The sequence below is a fragment of the Plectropomus leopardus genome, chromosome 7 (assembly GCF_026936395.1).
Source record: "Plectropomus leopardus strain MGB_pleo_1.0 chromosome 7, ASM2693639v1, whole genome shotgun sequence".
In the NCBI taxonomy this organism is placed as follows: domain Eukaryota; kingdom Metazoa; phylum Chordata; class Actinopteri; order Perciformes; family Serranidae; genus Plectropomus; species Plectropomus leopardus.
In genome coordinates this window covers 29,335,076-29,352,504 of record NC_142182.1, presented here as the reverse complement: position 1 = coordinate 29,352,504, position 17,429 = coordinate 29,335,076, and the positions used below count along the sequence as shown (strand labels likewise).

Here is a 17,429-nt window from a genome sequence, read left to right as displayed (position 1 = left end):
GAAATATTACACCATTTAAAAATGAAAGGTCCGGTGTGTATGATTAAGGGGCATATATAGGCAGAGATAGAGTATTATATAATAAGTATGGATTCTTTAGTGTACAATTACGTTAAAATAAGAATCATCGTTTTTATTACCTTAGATTGAGCAGTTTATATCTACATAGGGAGCAGGTCCTCGCCTACAGAGATCGCCATATTTCTACAGTAGTTCAGAGCGGACAAACAAAGCACTGACTCTAGATAGAGCCATAAGCATTTTCACATTTTCACATTGGCCACTGTGATGATTAGCAGCCACTTCACAATGAGCCGAACAGCATTGGAAAATCACTTTTTTTTTAAACATTAAACGGCTTTATTCAGTGTTCACTAGTTTTTATCACCCGGTCCATTTGTCTTGGGGAGGAAGAGACTTCTGCAGATAATTTGGCTCCTGGTAAACACCTCCTCAACGATGAACACTAAAGGAATCCTAACTGGGAATTCATGCTTTGCACACGGGAGAAGTTTCAGCTGGTTGCAATGTGCAGTCCTCACCACCATTTCCCACTAAATCCCACACACTGCTCCTTTCATTTTTATGACTAAGTCATTTCTACTTAATATCCCTAAACTTTCCAATTACCATTATAGCAATGGTTTTGTTGGGATTAATCCATTTAAATCGTGTTACGGACCAATTTCCCATATTGCATTTGGGGTTTTCTCCATCAGGCAGGTGCACAATCTGAGATCTTGGAAAAGAGACAAAGCCGAGTGGTTTAACAGGGATCAGAAATGATAAGATCTATGATGCCGTGTCCTGAGCCGAGCAGGCTCAGTGTCCGCAGGTTCAGTCTCTGGACTCACAGTTGCCTCTCCATCCTCATTTAGGTACCATGGACAGCAACAGCACGCAGTGGAGCTCCGGCTCTCAACCTCAATCCATCTTCACTGAGGTGGCCACTGTTACACCCACCATCTTCCCTCGGGTGGGCTACAGCATACTTTCTTTCCTCATGTTCATCAACACAATGTTAACAGTGTTCAACAATGGTCTCGTCATCACCGTGATGCTGAGGAATCCGTCTCTCCTCCAGCCAATGACTGTTTTCATCCTCAGCCTCGCTGTGTCCGACCTCATGATCGGCCTGTGCGGATCCCTGGTCGTCACCATCACCAACTACAAAGGCTCTTTCTTTATTGGCCACACAGCCTGCGTGTTTCAAGGATTTGCAGTCAATTATTTTGGTAAGTGGAGTTGCGAGAGAGCAGTTTGTGTTGTATAGACTTTTTGGGAGCAATTTTGTTTTCTTTGTGCCTGGAGGTCTGTCACAGTAAAACACAACAAACACAATTGTAAGGCTAAAATATCGATATTATTGTTTCGCCTTAGTGAATCTCAGAACATGTTGTGGCTTTGCAAAGATAAATATATTGTATGTCTCTGTTTGATGCTTTTGAAAATGTCTCTCTACAGTTGTCAGATCTTGCAAATTTCTTGCTTCTTTCTTAAAAAAGGGGGGTTATTATGATTTGAAGTTCACACATAACTTTGAAAACAAATTTAAATGTAAGTTAGTTTATTTCATAGCTTTTTCCAGAGCTTTCAACACCTTTTTTGTGAATCTATTTTTCTTAAAGGTCTGGTGTCTCTCTGCACTCTGACCCTGCTTGCCTACGAGCGTTACAACGTGGTGTGTAAACCTCGAGCGGGTCTAAAGCTGAGCATGCGGAGAAGCATCATCGGGCTGATATTTGTCTATATTTACTGCTTGTTTTGGGCGGTGGCTCCGTTATTCGGCTGGAGTTCCTACGGACCTGAGGGGGTCCAGACTTCCTGCTCCCTGGCGTGGGAGGACAGATCATGGAGCAACTACAGCTACCTCATCATCTACACACTGCTGTGCTTCATTATCCCTGTTACAGTCATCATTTACTGCTACTGCAAAGTGCTCACGTCCCTGAATAAGGTGGGCTTCTGTATATTTATTACACTCTTACATCATTCGATTTAAAATTCATACCCCCCATCCTTATCTGTTTGCAATTTACCACCTCCACACTGAAACAAGCTGTTAGCTTTTACTGGGTGTCAAATTTCCCCTCTGCTTGTAGCTGAACAGGAGTGTGGAGCTCCAGGGCGGGCGTTCCAGCCAGAAGGAAAATGATCACGCCATCAATATGGTCCTGGCCATGATCGTAACTTTTTTTGTTTGCTGGCTGCCCTACACGGCATTGTCATTGGTGATCGTCTTGGATCCAGAGCTCTACATCCCTCCGCTGGTTGCTACCATGCCCATGTACTTTGCTAAAACGAGCCCCGTCTATAACCCCATCATCTACTTTCTGTCCAACAAGCAGGTAAGCAGCTAAAAGTGCTGTAAATTTGAGATGCAAAGGCTGAGTGTGCACAAGGATATGCACAAGAAAAACAGATTTGAATTGCATGTGAAATAGATGCTCATATCAGGGTTTCCCACATATTTACTTACATATTTACGATTAAAACATCTGCTGCCTAAAACACATTTTCTATTTCTTGAGGTGGACTCTGGGCACTGATTAAGCAGGTGCATTGAGAGTAAAATTTATGCGTTAACTCTGCTGGGTCTTAAAGTTTCTGGTAGAACGGGCACCCCATATACGAAAGCTATATCCTTGCCACAGCGGTTACGGGTTCAAGTCCAACCTGCGGCCCTTTGCTCACATCAAGTGTCTTTCCTCCTTTCACTCTACATGCTGTCCTTACTAATAAAGGGAAAAAACACAAAAAATGGGGGGGTGGGAGGGTGGGGATCAGGAGTTCTGCCTGCTTTGTGTTCACAAACCCACAGAAACCTCCAAATTTAGAGAAGCGACACAAAGATACAAAGGGACACGCAAACATTTAAAAGAGAAGAAGCAACAACAAAAATTGTTTGCCAGATTACTCTGAGCAATTAAAATACCACAGTTCAGTGAGTAAATCTCGCATCTCACTTGCCCGAAAAGAAAAAACAAAAATACAACAAATTGTTTTTTCCCAAGCAGATGCTGGAGGTAGCTGAGGAGTGAGTCATCTTGATGTCTTTTCTTCTCATCTCTGTTGAGAGTTGCACATGCACAGTACTAATTGGGCACTTTTGGAAAATGGCAGCACTTAAAGACAAAGTTTATGAGCTGAGGCGCAAGTAGGCATTTCAATTATCCTGAAAACAGGAGTTCAGCTGGATGGCGTTATAGGATAAGGGCAAAAATTCAACTATATATTGCACACTTTGTCAAAAAGGTGGATAAATATTTTTTTATTGATTTTTTTTAAGTCACTGTTGTTTTTGATAACCGCAAAAAAAAAATGCATAGGGTCGAGAAAAAACTGACTTTGGGCAAATAGAATAGATAGAAAAAATAGAAAAAAGCATTATGTGTTGAATGTGTTTTTATGTCCTACAGTTCCGTGATGCGGCTCTGGAGGTTGTTTCTTGTGGCCGCTACATCCCTCGTGTACCCACCCCTGTCACCATCAACATGCGCACCTTCAACAGCAGGAACCGGCTGACTTCCTTTAGCAGAAACATCAGCTCACACAGCAGGGTGTTGCCTCTGTGATCCTCTCCATTGAAAACAAGGAGCTGCCATGGTTGTCAGTGTTTACTGGTGCTTCGTCAAGGACGCAGACCTGCACATCTACAGGCCCCTGTCTCTCAGAGAAGTCCTCAGGCCAATACGAACAGAAACAGCTCAGAGGCTGAAGGCTGATATTAAAGTGGCGGACAAAAAAAAAAACACACTAATACGATATAATCCACCTCAAAACTTGCTTTTTCAAAATCAACGTGCTACCCAGAATCCTATTTCTTTTCCAGACTCCCCTCTTTTTCTCCCCAAAGTCTTTTTTTAAAATTACTTAACCCCACTACGCTATCTTTTATTTGGGCTGGTACGCCTGCCAGGCTTCAAAAGTCACGCCTTTAGAGACCTAAACATTATGGGGGCTTTGCCTTACCCAGCATGTTGCTGTAACACTGAGCTGCCTACCTCCAGAAACTCCAGGAAAAAAATGGCGTCATTTCCCTGACATCGATTGGTGTATTGTAGAAGCTAACTTGTGTACTTCATACTCTCTTCCTGCATTACTGTTTGCTCCTCTTTCAGTGCATCCTTCCTGATACACTAGAAACCATGTTGTATTTTCCTCACTACAAATCTGGAAACAGTGTAGACAACACTTCGATAAAAACTTCCTTCTGCTTTTACTCCTATCTGCAACAACCACTCATTTTTACCCTCTACTCTTGATCCAGTTTTTAGGTTATGGAAGGAGAAGGGCCTTGTTTCTTTTACAACCTCTACTTTGATGAATTGTTTGTATGTTTTGAAAACCTTATTACTAAATTTAGTTTATCAAGTCAGGATCTATATACTTCCAATTACGTAACTCTGCAAGAACTCATTTGACATCTTTTCTTACGATGCCTGAGAAAACTCTTTTAGAGAATATAATGACTTCCCTTGAATCACAAAAGAATATTTCGTCAATTTAATAGTCTTCTTTTTTTCTTCATAATCCTCTTCTCTTCTCTGGCTTAAGGATACACGGGAAAGGGAACTGGGACTCAAGTTGGACGAGAACTGGTGGAGGGATGCATTGCTCAGGATCAACTCAACATGCACATGTGCTCGGATGAGCCTTATTTGGTTTTAAGTTGCTTACAGGGTCCATTATACTACAGCCAAGCTGAAGAATGTGTTTCCCAGTACTGATGATTCTAGTATCAGGTTCTCTTCTCTGTCTCTCTGTCACACACACACATTTTTCTCTTGCTCAAAGCTTGCCCCCTTTTGGACGTCTTTTTTTGACACCCTCTCCAAAGTACTTGCGATTCCCCTAACCTCATGTCCCCCAATAGCTATTTTTGGTGTGCCTCCTTTTGAAGGCAGGTTTAGCAAACACCAAGCTGACCTTTTTGCATTCGCTTCACCTATAGCCAAACGCCATGTATTATTACAGTGGAAGAGCCCTAACCCCCCCTGGCACAACATCCAGGTTAAAGGACTTTATGTCCTCTCTCCACTTAGAAAAAAATCAAGTACACTGTCAGAAGAACTGTGAAAAGATTCCACAAAACTTGGGAACCCTCACCTCTAAAAACTCTCTCACCATGATAGATATTTAACCGGATCACTACCTTTATTTATCTCCATATTTGCTTGTTTTTATTTTGCCTTGTTTCTTTTCATTTATTTATTTATTCATTCATTTTCATCTTTCTCTCATTTGCTATTTTGTGAATTATATCTGTATATGCCTGCTAGTACATGCGGGTGGGTGGGAGTGTGACCCTGGAATGAAGGGTGAGCAATGTATTGCTTGTTGTGTGTTTACAGGTTGGGGAAAAAAAATGATTTTGAAAAATGTCAGACTTTTATTTTGCAATTAATATTTGTATTGAGTACGATATGCTTTGAAGTCTTGCACTGTAAACAGCAAACATTAAAAGGAATAGTTTGCTTCATTTCAACCAGCCTTGTATTTGTGGTGAATGTCCCCCCCATCTTACCAGCAGCCGATCTCCCTGCTCACCTCTCTAGGGCTGTCACTCAAACTGCAGATTTTATTTCTGCATTTATGTATGCCTGCCACCGCCAGGTCCCCGGGAAGTGCACTAAAATTTGATGGCAATTTTTGCAGTAGCCAAAAAGTGGAATTAGAGCTCCTGAGTCTGTTATGTGATGCTTTTGGGCAAAAAGAAAATACTTTTTCTAATAGACTTAAATTGACAAACATATGTCTGAAAATAAGTGGTTAGATTTTTTTATACTCCCACAGATTGACTCATTTCACTGTCAGGATTTGATCCATTCGGCCCAATAACATTTAGAAAATCTAGAAGAGCCACAAAATTAAATCATTTTATCCCACTCAAGTTAGTGGAGCGCTAAACTGGAGGCAGTGTGCTCGACCGGCAGAAGTCTTTAGTGCGCTTGCTCTATGGTGGAGGCATAATGATGTGAAAGCAGCGCTCATCATCCAGGTAATTTTACATGTGGCAGTTGAACGATTTTGGCTTCATGTGCCACTGAGCAACTTTCATAGAATGAACAGGGTCTCGCTGTTGTGTTGAAGACTGTTTTCTGTGTCCCTCCATCTAAGCCCAATCCAAACCCTAAGTTTTTTATGGGTTGATACATATAGCACTTTTAACTTTATGGTTTTATTATGAACCTAGGTGTGTTTTAATTACTTTAACATTTATTTTTCTTGAAACACTTACATAATTCTATTTTACACTATTTATATATTTTACAAAATACTTTATATATTTTTACATTTTGTCCTCTTTTATACTTTATATTTTTATTCTTCCTCGATGTTAATTGTTTTGCACCAAATCACCAAGTCAAATTCCTAGTATATGTAAATGCAACTGGACAATAAAACCGGATTCTTCTGATCCTTCTTCTTCTGATTATTTATATTTTGTTTATCTTTTAGCCCTATCTATTTTTTCATATATTTTTGTTATTCCCTCTTCTATTTCCCCCCACTCATTCTCTATTTATGAAACATTAATTTCACACTTTTTAATCAACTGAATTATAGTTACATAGTCCTTGTGCACCTATGGCCCCTGCAAACCTAACCACTGAGGCGGGACCTGTGCATTAACAGGAAACACCACTGGATGGGGGACACACTTTGACACAACACCTCCTCCGATGCTGTTTCCAAGTCAGTCTTGGAAACAAAACTATTGCAAAACATTTAGTTAAACAGAAACGGTGGTACCTGGGAAACATATGTTTACACTGCCAAAGCAAGAGTGAATTTTAAATAAAATGTAAATACAGTGAGTAAGGATATACTTCATATTTATTAATATTCTAGTCACGGCTAATCAAATATGCGCAGCAGCTCTGACAACCCACCAACCAAAAGAAAACGCACTTTAAAGCCTGTTGCACACCGTACACAATTTCAAGGCCACATGATTCAATCCTGAAACCTTGGCATAACAGTGTGTTAAACATGTCCCTGGTCTCCAAATGCATCCATGGCCACCACTAATAACAAAATAAGAGTGTCAAAACGGATCAACGAACAGCTGCGACTCTCCTTCACTCTGTCAACAGACTCCAAACTAACGACCAAACACTCACACTCGGCGGTGCTGATCACATATAAACCAATATTCAGTTCCTGCAGCGCCTGTTTCTCACCCAAACCTCCTCAGAGACATATTACAGCACTGTTAGGTTGTAATACAGGAATTAGTAAACAAGAAGCGGCACGACACGGTGTTAATAACAACAACAACAACAACACTTTCTTCTTAAACTACATAGCAATAAAGTAACCTTGTACCTTATATATAAAAGCACAGGCTGAAAGAATTTAGATCAAACGGCAAAATTAAGCAGCGCGGATCAAATGTTAACCAAGAATCAGTCACTCTGTTGCCCATTGCTCACATTAAATGTTCTCGGAAACATATTTTTTAACTTACCGTTTCACTGTGTGATAGTTTGTCACCGCCGCCATGTTGTTTCTGACGAAAAACGGAAACTTCTACTTTCCTTCTCCTTGCTTTTTTTTTAAAGGGCGGTTGGCAGCAAACGTTCGCGATGAATTACCGCCACCCTGTAAACTTTTAACCATTAGTTTTTGCCCGCCCACGGTTCAAACCGTCCCTCTGCGGATCTCACCGGAACAAAACGGAAACGGGCAAACGTCGAGGCGCGTTGCATTCTGGTAGTTGTAGTTGTTTTTTTTTTTTTAACTTCCTCAGCAATAGTGAATGCTACAACCCCTGTCCTTTGTTTTCTCTCTGGTCATATAGCACCAGTGACAAAATTATTTGCATTTACTGCATAGGAGTAGTTTTATGACAGAACTGTCTTTCCAGCAGTGAAATACCTCTTTTTTAAATGAATGTTTTGTGAGAAATGTAGTTTCCACTTGTATGCATTTTTAACAAGACTTGGTAAATCAAATTCAGCCAGACTGCAGAGAGGAACAAACTTTTGTCCACTGAATTTGTGTTTATGAGTAACATGCATTCGAACTGTATTCATGTAGTGTGAAAAGATATATATTCTGAAAGTCACTTAATAACACTGGTGGCATTGAGTTGTGTATTCAGTGTTGTATGAAATATTCATTCATATAGCAACTCTTTGTATTTCAAGGCCTTTTCTGCCTTTTTCTGAAAAAGAAAAAAATACTCAAATTTTATGCAACTTATACACATACTTCCCATAATAATATTATGTAAATAAATGAAATCAATGCCAATAACAGTCAGCTCCATCATATCATCAGCACTGACAGCTGGGCCAAGTAATGCATAAGTCTTGCCTTTTGCCAGCACTCACACTACCAAGAAGTCTTCTGCAGTAGTATTAGACTGTTGCAGTGTATACAGGCATGAGTTCACTCATAAGCACCTGTGTGGTTACAGGATTCTCAGTGCAATTATTCATTAGTTGCAGGGAAGCTGCAAAATCACCATAATATGCTTTGTCTCAGATTATGCAGCTGACCTACTATAAATAACATCATGAGTATAAAACAGTTCTGAAATACCTATAAAATCAAATAGAAAAACACAGGAAATTTGGGTGCACTTGTTAAGTGAGCCTGTTGGACATTTCCCCCATATTTTAACAGTGGGAAGTTAGCCAGGCAGTAAAACACTTTCATTGTTCTTGGCTGGCCTACTCTGTGGTCTGTCACTTACTTATTTATGTTATGTTTATTTATTTGTTGATTTCCATCAAGTGTGAAAATTGGTAGGAGTTAGTTTAAGTATGTAGTGAGGTAGAGTGGGAGAATTGTATGAGGAAAATTACACATGCAAATTCATCATATGGAAGAGTGGGAGAATTATATGTGCAAATTCACCTTGTGAGTGTTGTGTCTTACATCACACGTGCCTGAGCTCACACCGAGTCAGCAGAAATGAACACTGATGATCAACAAGGTTGACATGCATCACTGAATAAGGATGAAGTAAAACGACATAATCAAAGAGTTTTAACAGTTGAATTATTACTTGAAAATAGGATTATTAATTTTTGGATGGGGTTTAATTCCCTCTTTAATACGTGATTTAATCTAAGAGGCATATTTATTAAATTAATTTAGTTTATTTTATTTATAGTTCATGTATTTGTTTTTAGGAGGTGTTATGACTATATTTATGAAACCATGGTGCAATTCAGTAACTTGTCACAATAAACATTTGCCATATCGTCAGTGTATCTGACAATTACAGTTTTATAAAAATGTACAAAGAAATGTTTCATACACCAGGTTTCCTGCAGAAACGATGCTTGCGATTGATTCCAAACAGCAAGCTCTGTGCAGGCTCTCATGTGCCCTTTCACTACAGTTTTGTCTGGTCACTCTGCCATAAAGCCGATCAGAGGGTTAATGCAGTGATGGTTTCTTTCATCTCCACACAGAGGCTCAGCCAGAGTGACCATCGAGTTCTCGGTCACCTCTCTTAACAAGGACCTTCTCCCCCGATTGCTCATTTCGGCCGGGCAGCCAGCTCTAGGAAGAGTCATGGTTGGTCTACACTTCTGGGAATTAAATGTGCTCATGGGAACTCTAACCCAGCAGAACTGTTTTTTTGTAGTCTTCAGATCTGTGCCTCTACACCATCACGTCTCAGAACTCTGCCGGGCTCCAAGCCCAAGGATTCACAAGTATGTGGGTTTTTTTAAAAAGTGGCACAAATCATTTAATTTCTTCAGTTGCTTCGTATTCATGCTATTCATTTCCATCAAATCAACACTTAATTCCACATATCCACTTTGTTTGAACCAATCTGGCAGCATCCAAACAAGTTTCAAGAGAGAACCATGAAAAACTAACGTTATGTTACTGAACACAAGTTGGAAAAATTATATCAGAGATCACTTTGTTTGCACACAAAATGACAACATGGTCAACAAAAAACTAATTCCAGTATGCAAAATGTGCAAGTAGAAAAATAACAGACAAGAGATGCAACAGCTTCAAGCAGACTTGTTTTAATTAATGAGTTCAAAATTTAAAAGGCATTTATTATTTTAGTAAATCAAATATTATTTAGCTGTGTAAACGCCATTAAATTTTGGTGATGACTTGTTTAGGACTTGACACTCAAAGTTTAGAACTTTGGACTTAACTTGGGACTTGTCTGTCTTGACTTGGGAATTAAATGTAAAATCCTGAGACTTTAAACGCACCTCAGGTCCCTTTGTAAATATATAAAACTTTTTTGATGGTAAAAGGTTTTTTGTTTTTTCTTTTTGTTTTTGTTGAATAATTTTGTGCTGCGCCACAGTTTATCTTCCAGTACTTCCAGTTTCTTATTGACGTGATTTGGACAGACATTCGATTGGTCTAATACACAGAATGGTCCAGAGAAAAATGTATTGTGTTCTGATCTAATCCCAGATTTGGCATAGGCAATAAGCTTGCACACTTGATGCAAAGAGCATTTCACACTTTATCTCCAAACAGGATTACACAATGTCATGCTATAATCCAGCAGCGTGGCTCTTTTTATTTCCAGAGACAATTCAAGAACTCCCAAGTCATCCATCTGGCATGCTCAGTGCAAAGCTTTTAACCTGTGTGAGCTTCTGTATTAAATGAAACGGACAGCTGTTCACTTCACACGCACATACATGCATCACATTGCCATCATCATTATTTCATTTTAGCTTTGAGCTCCTAGTTAGCTTTTTAAAGTTCAGTATTGAGACAATGGTGACATAACAGCTTTTCAATTAACAGCCATCCCTTTTTTTTCCAGTCATCTATGCTATGAATACACAGCACAGTCTTTAATGAATGTGAACAGAAAGGAATCCCAAGTGACCTCCTGCTGCAGTGGAGTGATAATGAAAAGGGCGGATACTTGTCCAGGCTACAGGTTCACCCACTAATATTATTCACTCAGTGGAGAATCACATGCTGCCAAGCGAAGCAGGCTTACTGTTAAGTGGAGAGAATGAAAATATAGATCTGAACATGCTGACTGTTTGAGCCTGGAGATGAGAGGCGAGCCTGCAGCTGCATGGGACTCTGGGAACAACACCATTTGGGAGGAATACAGTGATGTCGCCTTTGCTGCGGCAAACACCTTCATTCTGTTGATCACGTCTGCTGTGGGGATTGCAGCGAATCTTTTTGTCATACTGGCAGTTTATCGCCAAAAATCACTGCAAACTGCAATAAATGCACTGGTGGTAAATCTGGCGGTCATAGACACTCTGCGATGTGTAACCGACTGCCCCATTCTCTTTATCATCATCCTAGCTCTGTATCGAAGAGGACTTGTTGAGGAGTTGATCTGTGATGCACAAGTGGCCTCTTTCTCTTTCAGCTGCTGCATCCAACTGTTGACTCTGGCCTGCATAAGTTCAGAGAGGTACCAGGCCATCGCGCAGCCTTTCAAAACTAGTCAAAGGCGAAGACGGATTATGGTGCTGATTCCTCTCACATGGGCCTTGGCTATTCTGGTGGCTGCTTTTTGTCTAAAATTTGTGAAGGACTCACCCGTGCATGAAAGATGCAAAGGATTATTGGGAAAGACATCCTCCTCCTATGACACCTTTGGATTATACATGTTGTTCCCACTTTGGGCAGCTTGCTTTAGCGTTATCATTGGATTCTATGCTCGTATTTTTGCCCTGGTGAAATCACACAATCGCAAAATATTTGACGAGGGCACTTTTCCACTATCGAATAAAGACAAAACAGAAGATAAGCAGAAGAAAGAGGAAACCAAAGCTGTGGAGGATGTACATGGAAAATCAGGGCAAAATCAGACCTTGAGCAAAAGTGCTGCTCAGGTGGAACTCGTGACGCAAGATGAACCAAATTCATCCAAGAAAGATTCCACGGCTGCTCTACTGGCCTCAATAAAAACTCCACAATGTGCCTCCATCCGTTCAGAGAGTAAAAAAGAATTAAAAAATACACTGGAGTTAACAGATTTGGAAACAGAACAATCTCCCCCTCCTGCAATGCAGGTTGCAGTGCCGATTGAGGAGAAACCTTTTAAAACGGAGCAGTCTAATCCCTGTGGCACGGAAGCTGAAGCAAAACCATCAAATGGAGAAGCTGCTGCTAGTGTTAAGAGCTCAACCACAAAGCCGCAGAAGGTGTCAAGCAATTTCGACACAGAAAAGCAGTCCAAAGAGAGAGTGAAAATTGACAAAGCGCCCTCTGAAATGAAAGAAACCAACCCCCATGGTCCCTCGTCTGCACAGTTAGAAAATCCTGAATCTACTTCTGTTTTACTGACTGAACTAAAACAGGTTAAGAGCAGCAACGGAGGTGAAACACTGAGTGTCGCTGCAGTAGATCAAGTGTCTTCATTACCTCCCGCATCGAGTAATGTCCCTGAAACAGAACTTGCAAAACAACAAGGGAAGGTGGAAGGTGCTGTTTGCGTGATGCCTTCAAAAGCAAGTAAAGAGAGAGCAAACAAAAAGAAGGAAAGTAAAATGGCGAGGCGTGCTGGCTACATAATTATAACCTTCATCTTATTCTGGCTGCCTTTGATCACAACTATCCTGGTGAATTTTGCTGTTCATGGAAACAAGAATACACAGGTAAGTATTTGTGAAGTAGGAATGCACGTACGCACGCATGCACGCACGCACGCATACACACACACACACACAGCAACAGGCTTATATTTTACCAGCAGTGTGTTACTTCCACTTTTGTCTTATGGTAAATGGACGGCTTTTTTTGTCTTACAACCACTCAAAGCGCTTTTACACTACATGTCACATTCACCTTTTCACTCACACATGTACACACCAGTGACTGAGGCTACAATACATTGATCCACCTGCGACTCAGCAACCAACCACACACAGTCACACACTGATCGCACATCATCGGGAGCAATTTGCGGTTCAGTATCTTGTCTGTCTTGACAGATTTTGTGCCCAAACTAGCCATGGTAAATTGTATCGCATGGCATGGCATGGCATCACACGGCATCGTATCACCACATGATCAAACAGAAATTTGACATTGGACAACACCAACATTCATATTACCCAGCAGCAGCATCATCATTGCACACCTGTATGTGAAGAAAAAAACATGAAAATAAGAAATTATTCATTTGAGTGTTTTTTTTTATAGTTTATGTAGAATAAGCGTATCATTTTAAAAATATATTCAAAATCTGACTGACTCGCCAGGGCTCGCACTCTATGGGCCCTCCCACCCCACAGGCCCCAGTGCAGCCACACTGCCTGCACTGTCTATATTTACGCCCTCACATACATCACACAAATTAAATTTTATAAATATCAATTGCTTGCTGTTGAACAAAGTCTTATGTTCTCTAACAATTTTTAATTTTCTCATTTTTTCCTCCAGATAACAATCTTTCAGGACGTCGAGATTCTGTCCGTCTCTGTCACCTGCATCACATCACTGAGTAACCCAATGATATATGCTGCAGTGAACCCTCAGTTTCGGACAGAGTTCAAAAAACTTACAAACAAGCTTGTGTCCATATTCTATAAGAAATAAAAATTCCACCTCTACCTACCTTTAAGGGCATGAGACCAAATTACCATATTCAATATTCACTATATAACTGAATATTAAAGTGGTTAACTGGTCACTGTTCAAATATTAGATCCCCGACATCTAAGTGTGAATTTTCATTTGGGTATAGGAGGTATTTTATTTTATATGCCGCTGCGTTATCTTAGATTTAATGTAGGCTGACTTCGCAGCAGTTATTAAACACTGCAGAGCAGAGGCACTGCATGCAGCGAGAGACAGCCTGGACTGACGCAATCAGCTCAGCGGGGGACGCTGCTGAATTCTCTGTCAAACAGTCACTGAGGCCTGCTCGTCTGTCCCCAGAGACCCTGCAGGCAGGACCCACCACTGGGCTAGTCAGGTCCTCACATGTCCTCTTGCAGCACCTAATTATTATCCCATCCTCTTATTAGTGCTGCTCTTTGAGTAATCAGCCGAAACATAATGAAATCCACATAATTGAGCTCTAAAAAAAAAAAAAAACGAAAACAAAAGACATGGGTCATTTAATGGATGTTTCAGTAGAGCTACAGTATTTATTCTATCCACTGCACCAAATGCACAATGTGTGATCATTTGTCCCCTTTCCTTCCCCCCCTCACATATGTACTCCATGACAAGATTTGCATTTCATTAAAAGCAAAGTGTTGCGGAATTTACATCATAACATATCAGTCTTGTTGTGTTTCCTTCCATCGGTCTCATTTTTACTGACAAACCTCCAACAAGAAGCAGAGACATACTTTTAATAAAACAGAATTCTGCAATGACAGCATGCAAATCCTTAATTCAACCAGTTAACAGACAGAAATAGTATGCCAACAACTGTCAACTAAATCTAGAAATAAGAGGAGCCAACTTCAAATGCAGTTGATAAAGTTTTGAGATATTTACAATATGAAAAATGTACAAAATGGCCCTTTAGCACAGTGAAATCTACCAAGTCTCGCTTATTGTAATGAACATTATAATTTAGGAGCAACTCAATGAAATTGATGTTCAACACTCTTTCATATGGTTTATCCAGGTCAATATGTGTCCACGTTAGGGTTAGTATTAGTTAAGGAGAACACTCACATGTATCTCTAACTTGTGACCTAACTAATATGTACCCTGTATAGTTCTCAATATCAATTGTTAATTAGTGACAGTGGCTTTCACATAGATCCATATCAGTATGTCAAATATGTAAGCTAACACAGATTTTGTCATTTTCACTTGCACATTTCACAGACATGTCAGGATGCGTAGTATATTTTACTCATCAAGCGATGACATCAACCAGTTAATGAGTCAGTTAATGAATATTCACAACAGTTATCCATTCCAGTGGATGTATGTTTTCTGAATTTACAACAGAGGGGACGCTCAGAAACCACTTAATCGAGGGGTTTCAAAACTATTAAACTGAGTGAGGTGTTTTCTCGTGTGTAAGTGGGCTGATTTAATATTCACAAAGATGGCCCTCAGTTAATGAATATGTGTGCTTTGTCATCAGAGGCCATCAGGAATGACCTTTTTGCCTTACTCCTTTGAATCAGAAGACACAAATACAACTACATTACATATTCAAAAATAAAGTTATTTCTCAGTATTTTTAGGCAACAGCGATAACCACGCGACACTTCCTTGCTCTGCTGTGCTTAATGGAGCAAAATCTGCTGGTTTGCTTTTATTCCAAAGGCAGCCGTCCACATCACTCTAATACCATGCAGAGTTTGACATCAGATGAGATCACTACTTCAAAAAACCCCGATTTCTGCTAATTTTATAATCCCTCTAGATTATGGCAGGTTGATGCTCGGTGGTCCCTCTCCTCAGCATGTGGTGCTTCTCGAGACCAGTTGGCTGATCAGATAAGCGTGACATCTACAAGGCAGATACTCGGACTATGTTGCTCTGAGAGTATGCGGTGGTGGTGGAGGAGCTGTGCCCGTCCGATGAGGTCACCACCGGTGCAGATAGGCTGACCATGGAAGGAGTGATGTAAGGTTCGTCACATTTCAAGGGCACGGTCTCGTCGAGTTTGGCATTCAGGCTGGAGCGGCTGTAAAAGAAACATGGGATGAAAGAGGGTGAGAGGCTCGACCTTGTGAACGTATAACACAAAGCCTGTATTACAGAGAGTTCTCTATTATTGTACAGCGTAAAAGCTACAATTCAGAAATATCCACATTCTTTGTACAGCACAGATTGAATATATAAAGGAGATTTGGCTCATTAAGCTATTTATGTCTCAGCTTTCAGGGGGGAATTCTGCTTTTGCCAGTCTAAAGAGAATATACTGTATAGGACGACTGTGCACATGACATCAGACTGAGTATCTAATATACAACTCTTCTTATATGTAGCCCATATTGTATAACCACATGTAGAAACCCACAAATTAAATAAAGGGACAGATCACAGATTTTTCCTGCAGTACTGTTTATCAAACAAGATTGTACTGGTGTGAGTTGCCAAGTGTTGGAGATATCGGCCGTAGAGATGTCTGCCTCTTTTCTTAAATATGATGGAACTACATGGCACTCAGTTTGTGGTGCTCAAAGCGCCAATTTTTTAAAAACTCTTTCCAGAAATTATGACCCATTACTCAAATTCACAGACTTTGTTGTTAACAGTCTCAAGGAAGAACTATTTTCTTTCTACCGAACTACACCCACTAATTGCATCACTGAACAGTGGGAAGCGTGAATCTACTCATGGTCGAGAAGCTTGTGGTCATGACAACCTGGGATGTAAACATTAATGTCCTTCTCGGCTCAGCTGTAATCTAGCTAGCTCAGTGGTGTTAGGCAAGGGGAGATTACTTGTCACTCGAATTAAAACATACTGACCAGGACCACAAAGACGCCAAAAACTACCAAAACAGACACAAAATTACCTCAAAGAGTCACAAATACACAAAGAGATGCAAAATAACGACACAGAAAAAGGCAAAATAATTATAAAGTGTGTGGGTATCTTGCGCCAGTGTAGTATAAAGGGAGAGGTTATTTGATCCAGGTGCTGAGTGAGTTAGCAGTAGATGTGCGCTTGCCTCTGCGCAGTCATACGACTGGGGGCTGTTTTTCGGTAGAAAGAAATAGTTCCTACATGAAACTGCTCACAACAAGGTCTGTGGATTGTGTGTAGTAAACAAGTCATGATTTCTGGAAAGAGACATTGCTGTTGAGTTTTTCTAATATATTTTTAGCACTTTGAGCACCAAATTCTGAGTGCCATCTAGTCCCATCAAACTGTAGAGAAGGCAGACATCTTAACAGCCGATATCCTCATCACTCTGCAACTCACACAAAAATAATCTAGACTGATAAATAGCACTAAAGGTAAGAGGAAAATGGTGTATTTTTCATTTTTTGGTGAATTGTTCCTGTGTTTTTATTGGCTGCATGTGAACACATTACATTCATTGACTGTTTCTATACATTATATACTGTGGTGTTGTTAATTAATATTACCAGCATGCATGAAAAATAACTCTCACTTTTGTATGAAATCTGTCACACCAAAATTAAAGGGTATCAGTTCCGCCAATTTAAGAAGTAACATGTTTTCTCACTTACCCCTTGAGGTGTCAAGAAATACAGAGTTAAGGTTTTGCAGCACTTGCCTTTGTTTTGAGATATCCATCTCTGAGAATTCTGCTGTGCACCGATATAATAGAGGTGAAAAGTGCTGCCTGCAACATCTAAAAAATACTTTCAAACAGCAGCACTAGAAACAGTGTCCTAGTTTCAGTAGATAATCCAGAGAAAATGATGTTCTACTGTTTTCAGAAAGGAGGGACTATTTCTTTGGTAGAAAGTAGATCCACTGAAGTTGTCTGGATCATTCAGAGTAACTGAGACATTGTTTTTCGAGTAATATGTTGCTATTATTTC

The 17,429-nt window shown here is 40.2% G+C and overlaps 3 protein-coding genes across 4 annotated transcripts in view; 2 read left to right on the top strand and 1 right to left on the bottom strand.

Moving 5' to 3' along the window:
* The first annotated feature begins 711 nt into the window (after positions 1-711).
* parietopsin lies at positions 712-3,575 on the top strand. Its single transcript, XM_042496022.2, has 4 exons — positions 712-1,235; positions 1,629-1,957; positions 2,103-2,348; positions 3,420-3,575. The coding sequence occupies exons 1-4, from the start codon at positions 884-886 to the stop codon at positions 3,573-3,575; spliced, it is 1,083 nt and encodes a 360-aa protein (XP_042351956.2). The 5' UTR covers positions 712-883.
* A 6,840-nt stretch (positions 3,576-10,415) lies between these two features.
* On the top strand, positions 10,416-13,527 carry LOC121950107 (uncharacterized). The gene is made up of 2 exons (XM_042496024.2): positions 10,416-12,584; positions 13,372-13,527. The coding sequence occupies exons 1-2, from the start codon at positions 11,019-11,021 to the stop codon at positions 13,525-13,527; spliced, it is 1,722 nt and encodes a 573-aa protein (XP_042351958.2). The 5' UTR covers positions 10,416-11,018.
* A 518-nt stretch (positions 13,528-14,045) lies between these two features.
* Positions 14,046-17,429, bottom strand: part of LOC121950337 (A-type voltage-gated potassium channel KCND2-like) — a 43,890-nt gene continuing 40,506 nt past the window's right edge. For both annotated transcript variants that reach the window (XM_042496295.2, XM_042496297.2), the window contains one exon: positions 14,046-15,592. In XM_042496295.2, the coding sequence (XP_042352229.1) occupies positions 15,415-15,592 (178 nt within the window). In that variant the 3' untranslated portion in view covers positions 14,046-15,414. The remainder of the gene's footprint in view (positions 15,593-17,429) is intronic.